General features: G+C 36.4%; 1 protein-coding gene across 1 annotated transcript in view; it reads left to right on the forward strand.

Annotated features, from left to right (window-relative positions):
• fhl3a (four and a half LIM domains 3a) overlaps positions 1-1,912 on the forward strand; it is a 36,150-nt gene extending 34,238 nt beyond the window's left edge. Inside the window, exon 6 of the mRNA XM_024267208.2 lies at positions 542-1,912. Coding sequence (XP_024122976.1) covers positions 542-693 — 152 coding nt within the window. The 3' untranslated portion in view covers positions 694-1,912. The remainder of the gene's footprint in view (positions 1-541) is intronic.
• The last annotated feature ends 9,919 nt before the right edge of the window (positions 1,913-11,831 follow it).

The raw sequence follows: 11,831 nt of genomic DNA on the forward strand, positions 1-11,831 counted from the left end.
AAGTCAGAGTTTTTTGAAATACTAAAGTATATCACAAAATATAATTTAGAGTTTTTCTATTTTTACTGTGAGCTAAATATTGAATTCTAATCAATTCCCTCACTTAACCAACTATCGGCCTGTTAGTTGTGAGGTTTTTTTTTGTGAAAGGAGGAATGGACGATACTTGGAATTTGGGTATTGATCCGATACCAAGTAATCATAGGACTATTATCACCAATATTGATACCGATCATTTTTTCTTGAAACGTATTATAGAATAATTTTGGAAATACGCATTTTTTTGTCAATTAAGTGTATAATAAAACACAGAACGAGAGTTGCGGCAAATACAAATGTCTGTTAGCTAATTACAACAATCTGTACTTAACATATATTAAAAATAGAATGCGTTTATTAACAATAACATAAACCGTTATAATAAGAAGAAAACAGTAACAAGTGCAAAATAAAAAATAAATAAAAGTAACAACACTCCACTCCGTTTTACTCTGTTAAGTCTCACTTTTTATACTAACCTTTGTTGTGTGTTCTGCTTCAGGTTTCGGTGGAGGGAAGTACATCTCATTTGAGGATCGTCAGTGGCATCAGTCATGTTTCACCTGCTCTCAGTGCTCCGTCTCACTCGTGGGTGCCGGTTTCTTCCCAAATGGGGACAAGATCCTGTGCCGCGATTGCAACAGCAACCTATAGAGCTACTCTTTTCTCTTGTAGTCCCATCCCACCGTCATCCTTTTTTTTAATTGTTTTCTTAGCAAACAGGAAGATAACGGGCTATCAAATGGTGCCTCAGGTCATTTTTATAAAAAGACTTGTTTTTTGCTCCCAATTGTGCAAGATTTTCCTTTTAGATGGAGAAAACGTGCCGCATTGATTGCATTACCCACAACAAAGTTTTTTGTTTTTAACCAACAAATACGTTTATGGAGTGCCTTATTAACACTTGTTTTCTACAAAGTAAAGAAACTTGGTTGGTTAAGATTTAAATATCCCCTCGGGTACAGGTCAGACTGAGGGATGAACAAAGAAAACTGATGCAGTATAGGTTATATGTCCAGATTTTAGTTATAAATGGGGTGAAGTTAATGTTTTGATGCTCTTATAACTGCATTTGGAATGCTACTTTTTCTCACATCTTTTTATCTTTAATCTTTTGGACTTTTTACATGTTGGAAAAGTTACTGTATATATGTCACAGATATAAAATGTGGCAAAAATTGAGCAACTTTATATAAATTGAGATGTTAAAGTGACAGAATGAAAAATATTAGTTTTCGTTTTTGGTGGAACAAAGCACTTTGGAAAAGAGGCTCTTTTGTCACCATATTACGTGCACATAAAATTACAAACATTTTTCTTTTTCTTGTTTATCTGCCAATACTGAACGTCACAATTACGCTTATTTCACACAGTCTTTTTTTTTAATCTTTTTACGGCTACTTGAGCCCCACTGTTCAAAACGCCAGCATTTATAACCCTAAAGAAGCTAAAAACTAATGTGCCTTACAAAAATGTGCATGTCGGTGAATATTTTGTTGCTGTCAGTGTTCCGTCTTTTCATGCAAGATTAATCATGTATGTAAAAATATATAAGAAATAATTAGAATTTGTTTATTTGGGCTTTGATGCTGGTGAGTCAGAGTTGTCAGATATACTTTATAAGATGTAAAGTAGCCCCTCATGAAAACAGACCTATGGTATTATTACTGTAAATCAGTTGATGACTGAAAAAGCTGAATGGCTACTTTTTTTCAAAGTCTTATTAAATAAATTGACACTGATCTTTGCTAAGCAGTTTTTTTTTTCATCCTGTGTGAAACATCTATAAAACATCTGCTGATTTGTGTTTACAGTGTTAGCTGGAGCAAAAGCTCTTTGGGGTGTTTAAAATGTCTTTCTAGGAAAAAAAAAATGAGAGTGCAATTCCAGAGGGAAAGAACATGAAAGCGTGTTTGTGTGAGAACAAGATAAAAACAGACAGCATCGATGTGTTACGAGAGAATAAAAACGTGTGTGGATTTCTGTGTGCACTTCAGAAACGGTGAGGGTTTTTGCACAAATCTGGGCGTACAGAATCACTCCTGTTTATGCTGAGATGACTGTTTCATTGCCTTGATGAAGCACACATACACAGACCCCCAGATCCACTCGCCTGGCGGTGTTGGTGAAATGTCCTCCTCCCAGCCTCTGTTTCGGATTTTTTCACCAAAAAAGGAGATGGAAACTTGCAGCTGCTGCACGGGGGAGGGTGCTGGTGGAAGTGGGAGAGAAAAGTGTGGGAGACAGAAAGAGAGGAGAGAGGGGAGGATGTTCACATCTGGAGTTGCTCCATGGCACTTTCACTGAAGGGGGGGGTCAGCTAATATGTAGGCCCCCCCCTCCTTGGGATTTATTGGAAGAACAAGTAAAGAGTGGATGGCAAACAGGAAGGGTCAAAGGCCGACACTGATCTCTGTCATTTTGAACACAAGCGGAGCAGCTAAATCATGTATGGAGACGAACCATTCGGTTTATGAAAAGTTGGCAGGTTTTTTTTCTTCTGAAGTGACAGAGGCTGTCATCTATTCTAAAAAAAAAGCCCTCTATGCTGTCTAACCTGCAGGGTTACTAGTTATAAAAGTGACAGATTAACAGATTCATATAGAAATGTGGAGCTAGCATAAATAATTTTAATAAACATGACTTAAAGTCCCACTCCAACCATCTTTTGATCTATTGTAAAATTGTTCCCAGTGGCCTTTTAATCCTGATTATTGCATTTTTGCCCAAAAAAACAAATAGTTTCTGCAGAACAACAGGAATTGATTAGAAAATCACCTCTAAGTTGTAGGTGAAACCAGATTGATTTGTATTGTAAGACATTTCATTCACAAATGCAAATTTCTGAAGAAGAAACCCAATAAATAGCTTTATTACAACTTCAAATTATATTAAAAATCCTTTCAACACATGAAAAATAAAAATACCAAAAAACTTTCTTATTTAACACATTTGTTTAAACTCTTAGATTAATTCCCTCTCAACTTTATTTTTTTAATTTCTTTATTTTTGTGTCATTTAAGAGTCAAAAAGGTTGATTTGTTCTGTGCTCTTCTGCTGATGGTGAAGATGATGAAGATGCCTTAATTGTTTGTAATGTCTATGTGTTAAAAAAAAAGTTGGGGGTGGAACTAAAGGTGTGGAGTAAGCCTGCCCCCATTTCCCATCAACCATCTGTTAACACGCTCTATCGCCCCCTCATAACTTCATATGAGGGGCCGTACAAGACATTATTTATTCTGAACCATTCACATTCATGTATTCTCTTTCGCATACATATTTTCTCTTTCGCATACATATATTCTCTTTCGCATACATATATTCTCTTTCGCATACATATACTCTCTTTCGCATACATATATTCTCCCTTTCACATATATATATATATATATATACTCTCTTTCGCATCATATTTAAAAAAGAATATATATCCTGTACGGCCTCTCATAACTTCAACTTAACCTTAGCGGTGCAACAAAAATGCTAACCTCAAAAGGGATTTAGCAGGATCTGAAGATGGATTTTACAATGGTTGTACACATAGCTAAAATCACTAGAATATAATCCTGAAGAAAATGTTTTATAAAATTAAATTAGTGAACTGTTTTTTTTTGGAGCAGGCTGTGAAAACCATATTTTTGTGCACTGGATCCTCCAGAATCCCCTTCTGCATCAGAATATAAATTCACTGGTTACTAGCTTGTCTAACCACCAGTTTGAAAAGGAAATCCCAGAATAATAACCTTAACAGTGGAACCCATTTATATGCCGAGTGAGGAAAACCATTCCATCTGTCTATCAGTCAGGAATTTCACAGTTAGAATGCAGAATGATTTAATGCTAAGCACTTTTTAAAAAGTTTTTAATCATTCTGTGATCCAAATTTGTGTTTTTTTAATAGTAATCCCTATGAACTAAAAGTTACAATAAACAGTAAAAAAAAGGGGCATAAGTTGGAGTAAAAACCCTAAAACAGGTTATAAAATCCTAAATGACCTAACATTCAGAGGTTCATTGAAGTGCAGTACTGCACCAAGTTCAGACATGAACATGACAGCATGCACCAGTAAAGAAATAAAACAAAACAAAGTTGTGAAACAGTGTTCTTTAATTTTATTATCTTTTTTTTGCTTAGCTGTCAGCAAGTGTTACACCTGGTGGGAACAATTGTTGCGTCAAAGGCGTGTCATGTGCTGATGGGAAACACTCCTTAGTGATGAGAAATAAGTGAGTCATCTATCAGAAACGTCTCAAAAGGACTGCTCTTGTTAAAGGCAAACAGGCTGTGGCTTCTTTTCATTCTGACACTTCAACTGAGCTTGAAGCCGATAACAGATGTTCCGAGTATTAGAACTGTTCCTGGAACGTGCTGAATGTCGCTGACACACGCACAACAAAACAGCCTATTATAGCAGATCCATTTGTAAGTCGCACGACTGAAACTTTCAGCACTTGTAGGTGGGCAAATGCACAAACCAAACAGAACTGTACTGTAAAACATATATCATGGGCCTCATCTAATAGCATCTTATATGAAGGTGTAACTTGAGGTGTGTGACTCCCCTGCATGGTTATCATCAGTTTTTATTTCAAAACTGTCAAAAAATATCCCAAACTAAGATAGCTTATTATAAAAACTAAGTGTGGAAACAAACACAAAAACAACAGAGCTAATGCATCCTCCTGTTTTCTTCCTAACTATCGGTTGTCCATTTGACAAAGTGTACTGACCTGTCAAAGTCTTGCCTGTATTTTCTAACCTCAGCCGATGAGGTTTAATGTAAAATGCCTGAAATGTTATGTTCTAGTTGGCAATTCATCATATCCAGTGTCAGCTTAACTGCCTGTTTGCTGCTGGAGAGGTTTTCTAATGGGGTGATACAGTATTGGAGTGATACCGAAAACATAAATCAGTTTAATTTACAGTTTAACTCAAGCACTTAGGAATAATTTCATGGTTATTTGTTTTGCAAACACCAACTTTACATCACTTATTCCAGACCGATACAAATTCTGTTTTATTTTCCAGTTGTTTTTGATTACAGCTTTTCTGCTTTATAAATCCATCCAGAAATGCCTGGTAATACTGACATTTGTTTAGTTTCAGATCAAGATGACAAGATTTAAGACCACCCAGTCAGGATGTCTATGTCTGGCCAATGTCAGACAGATATTTAATAAAATAGTCGTCACAGAGAGACTTTGCTCAGTGGTAAGATCTTACCCAAATGTCAGCCTGTGATCGAGAGCAATCATTAAATTATCAATCACTGATCTGTCTTTTGAAAAATGAATAATAAAGTTACAGCAGGCTGATCTCCTGAACTCTCTCTCATCCAAGCAGCAATCATATTCACAGAATCAGACGTGGTCAAGATGGTTTGTTCATAAGTAAGATCCCAGACGGGGCTTTTGCGGCTGCGTTTGACCATTCGGTTCTATTCTCTATCAGCTAAGTTTAAGGAAACCGATGCATGATAAATGAAGTTACATCCCTCGCTGTTGCTTATGTTTTATGAATTTTCAAACCTCTCATCTTCTCTGGATTTTCCTAAATGTCAACGCAGCAGAAGAGGCTGTGATGAGCTGGACAAAAGTGTGCTGTCGGGGCAGTTTTGTGAGGGTTTATTTTTATTCTACGAGGTGAATTTGAATTTTCCCCCAAAAAAATATCTGTAGAGTAAACGTTAAACGTGTTACTTGTAGGAAAATTGCCTTTTAAAGTTAAAAGATGCAGAAAAAAACTCTCCTTTATATGATGCACTACAAAGTGGAACTTTGCACGCAGGCTGATGTTCTCTGGCTCACATGGTTTTATTTTTCAGACCTCTAACAGAAACTCGCATTCGACTGGATAACTCAAGAGTACACCCAAGAAACCAAGGTGGACAGGTGAACATCCATCATGTTTGGGATGTAAAATATACTCGTAACAGAGAATCACATGGAAGAAGTTTCAAATGTTTAAATCTTCAGCAGCAGCTTCTGAAGGTGAACATAGAAAGTAAAAGTGGAATGAAAAAGAAGGGAGTTAGATAGAGGTGCAGCAACCTGCTGGTCAAATGAACGACCACATGCAACCAGGATACTGTCTCCACTTACTTAAGGGCAGATTTGGTGTTAAATTCTGACTCAGAACACGTCGTATAAGTCACAGAGTTCATAGTTAGCAGGGAAAACTCTGTAAAATTAATTCATTTTATAAAATAAAAACTTTAAACACACTGACTTGGCTGCAGAACTGGAGTAATGTGGATGAGATCTAGAACCTGCCCAGTGAAGATTGCCTAGAAAAATCTGCTGGTGTTAAAGGGAGGAGCCTAAAGCAGTTGAATGGTGGTCACTGCTGTTGGGTCGAGTTTCTTGAGGAATTGAAAAAAAAGATCTTCTGTGATGCAGTGTCAGGTGAGTAGAAAGCTAAACAAAGTGACTTGGGGCATTTATTGGGTTTTGTTTAAACAAATTATTTCTTTTTTTTTTTTAAAGGAAGGATGTTTTGCTGTTTGATGGATTTTAATGAAATGTTTGTTCGGCTGTCTTTTTCTAACAAGGACAACTGAGGCCTCTAAGCTGAGTCGCTTTGCTAACTTTATTTACTGGGTTTTGTTGTTAGAGAAATGAGAATTGCTTGGCTGGTGGTTGTATTTAAGCTAACCTTCTTAAAATGACTTTTTCCAGTTGATGTTTTAAGCTAGCATGCTGCATCTTTCTTTTGTCTCTTCATTTCTGTGTTCCCCTTTAAGTCTTGGGCCCAATTTGAATTCATCCCTTCCCCTCCATTTAAAGGGCAGTTTCGGGGAAGTGTGTCCGGAAAATTTATTTTTAAATTTATGTATATTTGAGCACTGGAAGCTCTACGCTAAAGCTGGTGGACTGTCGGTTATTGATGATCTCATTGATCAAAAGTGACGTCGGAAATATGAGACACTATTTTATTTTTTTATTTTTTGTACCGTTTGGAGGACTAAATGACGAGGAAGGGAGAAGGGAAGAATTTGGATTTAACCTTAGAGACTAACAGAGCAAAGTGGCTGCATGGAATTTAAACTCCTTTTGATTTCTGTCGTTGGGCATATGTCAACTTTTTTCCCTTTTTTTTTCTATTACTTTTTTTTTTTTTCATTTCTTCAAATTAGGTTTAAGTTATAAGAATAGAAAATCGGGTTTGCTATTTTCCCGTGTTTTGATAGCTTGTTACTGGCTGATTAGCAACTTAAGAGTTTCGATGTGGAGACATATTTGTGCAGTCAAAGAGAATTCTGTTGAGTTTTGTGTATGGAAGCCAAACTCTCATAGAGGGCCAACCTGAAGACCCCAGTGACCTGTAGCTGTTCACACTATGATGCTGTGTATTGCACGGAAGTGCAGCCAGATTGATGTCTCTCTTTAAGGTTGACCAAAGGTTTCGGAACACTTACAAAAACTTTTTTTTCTTTATTTTATTCATTGATATTTGCACAATTTCTTATTCGATGAGACAATTTAACTTGAGGATAAAGTGACATAATCATTAGTCATCACAGTGAGTCTGAATCAGACGTCAAAAAGTACTTGTAACAACTGCAATGCAGACACTCAGATGTTACTTTAAGTTCTTGTATGATCAGAAATAATGCCAATGGCATTTTTTTTGAAGTTATCATTTTTAAGCAAATCTGTAAAGCTTTGATTGCCTTTAATACTTCCTCCTCCCCACCAGCAGATGGTGCTGCATCCTCTCCAGTATTCTCTAAGTCAAAAGATTCAATAATGTAATCCAACACATCTGTTCAATATAAGGATTTTTTAATGTTTTTAAGGAATAAATGACATTTTTATTCAGTGACCTTCATGATGGAGAGAAGGACAAAACTGGACAAACTGCTTCAATTCTTTCTTCTGTGTTTATTTTTGAAAGTTTTTATTTTCCCTTTAGCCAAATGAGGACAAATGTTGTCGTTGGAGTGTGTGGTTTTGGTCCTCTCCGTTCCCTCCTCTCTGAGGTCACAGAGCTGCACTCCTTCAAGTCCTGTAATGAGTGCTCTCAGCAGGACAACAAAGCCGTGCTTTTCCAGAATTCAGGGTCAGGCGAGACTGCTGCTCCAAACAACCCCAACTTCAAATCCCTGTTGGCTGAAAAACTGAGAAGTGAGTTTCTAGTCTGTTTCCTGGTTCCATATTCACATGGCCAAACTTGAAATGCTATTATTTTGCTTTAAACACAACAGCAAATGTTTGTGGCAGTAAGTACATTGCCTGCCTCTGATAGATGTGCAGTAAATGTCACCTATGCGCTCAGCTTCTGTTCACACCCACCCTGCATTTCACAGATTCTCTGCAGAATGTGTCGGCGCTCACTGTGTGTTTGTTCTGTTGCCATTAACTCTCTCCAGATGCATTTCACGCTTGAAGGGATCGGTGTAGTTTACAGTGCACTATTGATGCCGAATCACTGGAATGTGATTGTTTTTTTTGTTTTTTTTTCTTGCATTCAGACATCAGCGTCCTCAGGCCAAAATGATATTACCAGCATCTATTGTCTGACTGCCGTCTGCAGCTTGATTCTGGTTTATATTTAGTTTACTATGGAAATGTAATGACTACAATGTGCTGTAAATGCTTTATTCTTTGTCTTGTAATGTGGAAAACAGTGCGTGTTGGTGGACTGCAGATTTTTCTATAAATGCCAATCATTGCGCACTTTGCAATGTTGTTCATGTGGAAAGTCGAGATGAAGTTATAAAAGCAGCAAACATTTGGACTGTTTAGAGACATTTTTTTTGCCTTTAATCTTTTAAAAGTTTGTATTCAGCCTGGACACATTTGGTTCTTTTGAAGTAAACCAGAGTTTGTTTCCCACGACAATCCAGAACAAATTTGGTGTATGAATACACCCAAACGGACCAGGAACCGCTCTAGAATCCATCTTTTGAGGTGGTCTCAGTTCTTTTCCAATCCGACTGAGCTCCGGTTTCCTCAGTCTGAATGGCTCAGTGCTCCGAGTGGAACAACTGGACCAAACGGCCACCGTAGCCAGGCATTTCATGATGTAAACAGAGTAGCTGAGTGACAGTGATGCATAGTAACTCATGAATGCAGACTCAAACTTTTAACATGATACACATTGCTTCTCACTATGTTTTCCTGACAATCTATTTATTTCTTATCAGCGTACCTTCTCAGTACCAAAGTAGCAGTAAGGTGTTGTAACCAATGCTGATACAGACGTTCAAAACTGGTATTGAAATATAAAGTACTATGAACTATCCCAATAAGGAGTGCAAAGCTTAAAACTTCCATTATTCTTTCTCTCGTTGCTTTGCCCCGCCCTCGTAATTCCAGGCCAATGACTGAAGAAATCTTTAGTCACATGGTTTTGGTTACAAACTTACAACAAAAAATGTTTAGTTGACGGCGGTCTGAGTATAGAAAAAAATGCAAAGTTCAGGACATCATTTGAACCAAATTAACTGAGTCTGTCAACCAATGGACTTTTCTAATCAATACACAATTAGGTTTGTGTTTGTTTGTTTAAAAAGTAGCTTAAATGCTAAATGTCAGAGGAAAGTCAGTTTATATAAATGAACACTTTCAATAGGCATAAATTATACAGCAATTGTGTGAAGCTCATTTCATTTCTACTATGGAAAAGCTGTCAAACAAATCAGGAACAGGGAGAAGAAATGAATTTAAAGTATGAACAAGAGGCAAAAATATACCATAAGTTCATCATTTATGCTTATAGTAAATGTAAAATGTTAAGGAGCTTCTTCTCTTTTGGTGTTGGATTAATATTCATGCGGAAGGAATTTTGGATGAGTCGAGAATTGTCCAATAAGAGCTGTAATTTAAATGTCAGACAGATGTGTCAGTTGAGAGAAAAAGCAGGCACTGTCTCCCGTTCAGCCATAAGTGAAGTAAGTGATTCAATTCCCGTCTTTTATCAGTTAAGTCATCAGTTAAAGAGAGGGAGGAAAAAAGAAAAAACCGGGACATATTGAGGACACAAATGAGAGTCACACATCTGTGATCAAGAGTCAAGACGACCATGAAATGAACAGACAAATGAATCTACTTCACTCAGAACTCCCTGGGTTCTGGATATTTGATTACAAATGTGCAGAAATGAATGTCTCATAAGAATTACCGACATGTCACTGAGATAATTTCCTTTAAATGTTGCATTCTTTCTTTAAAGCAGTGGATTTTAACAGAAAGTATATTTTTGACTTAAATCTGATCATTTTTACTCATTTTAGGAGTCATTTATTGGAATTGTTTATTATCCAAAGGCTTTGTGAGGTAATAGCATCCATACTGTGTGATCATCACATAAAACTAATCTTGGGAACTTTGCTGTTGTTTGTGTCAACGTCTCCCTCTTGTGGTCGTTTATTGACAAAATTATTATTTTAAAAATATATCCTTTTTTTACTTTTTGTTTTTGTCACGCAGTAAATAAGAATATTTTTGGATGTAGATCATCAGTAAAATTTAGGAAAAAAATCAAATTTTCAGAAGTTTCATTTTTATGATGCTGTTCATCCAAGAAGTTATTTAGACTCTTTGTAAAACCTTGCTTAAAAATGAGTACAACAATCCAAACAAGGGCCCAAAAGATCATTTTTATTTATATATGTTCTTTTATAATTTTACATTTGAGTGGACAACAAGAATTATGGATGTTCTTTAAATCATAGTCTATATTTGATCAGAAAACACCTAATTTATGTCTACATAAAACACATTTCTATGATTAAAAACAATTATTTTGAACATTTTTTTTGATTGATTCTTTCTCTGCTTAATGACAGAATCTTAGCAGTTTAACGCAGTACCCAAAATGTCCAGAAGATGGCAGTAAATGAACCATTATTAAATTGTAAACCGTCTCTCCTCATTTGTTTTTGGCTTTATTCATATTAAAGAGTTGATTATATTTAAGTTCCACTTGAAATGATCAAAATGTAATTGTTCTTTAAAAAAAAAAAAACTTTTGGATGCCTTTTTAAATTTTTTTTTAGACTCTTGTCCTCTATTTACTCAGATATTAGTTTCTTACCCTTTAACTACTGCTACAGTTTCTTATTGTTTTGTCATTAAAAATAGAAAATAGCTTAAATGTGCCCGTTTCTCAAGTATCTATTCCTTATTAAACGTTACCCGCATGTCAGCCCTGATGTACAGTAGTCTGGAATATTTAAAATCAGGGAAGACATTTCTCGAATCCGCCTCTTAGATCCTAAACCACATGAAAAGGATTCTTTTGGAGCTTCAGAGATGGAAATCATTACAGAGCAGTGGGGTTGTTGACATCTGCAAAGGCTAACCGTGACAGAGCTGGAACTGGAGCTGGGTGGGTGGAGGGGCTGTGGTTGCTTTAAGTAACAGGTATATGTAGCAGCTTGATGGAGAGTTCTCTGTAAAAGATGAATATGCGACTGGACAACAAAAGATGGATTTTTTTTCTTTTGTCTTAATCTGACATCAAAGAGACTCTGCAGAGTCGTATCCTTTAGGCAGGACTTTGGATATCTCTTTTTCAGCCAGCAATGCATCATCTCTGAATAAAATATTCAGTTTTAAAAGTATTCCCTCCATCTACAATAAATGACATCCAACAGTTTCTTAAGGAGAAACGGCATCAGTGCAGAAATTCATTCTTTATCCTGTTAACTTGTGACAAGATGATTTAACGTCAAGCTTGGGTTACTATCTTCTGACATTTCTGCCATATTTTACAGCTGACAAAGCACAGGTCAGGCGATAACAGCCAGCTCTGTTCACTGAAAGCCATTTTTTACCCACCCTTT

Source organism: Oryzias melastigma, linkage group LG16, assembly GCF_002922805.2.
Source record: "Oryzias melastigma strain HK-1 linkage group LG16, ASM292280v2, whole genome shotgun sequence".
In the NCBI taxonomy this organism is placed as follows: Eukaryota; Metazoa; Chordata; class Actinopteri; order Beloniformes; family Adrianichthyidae; genus Oryzias; species Oryzias melastigma.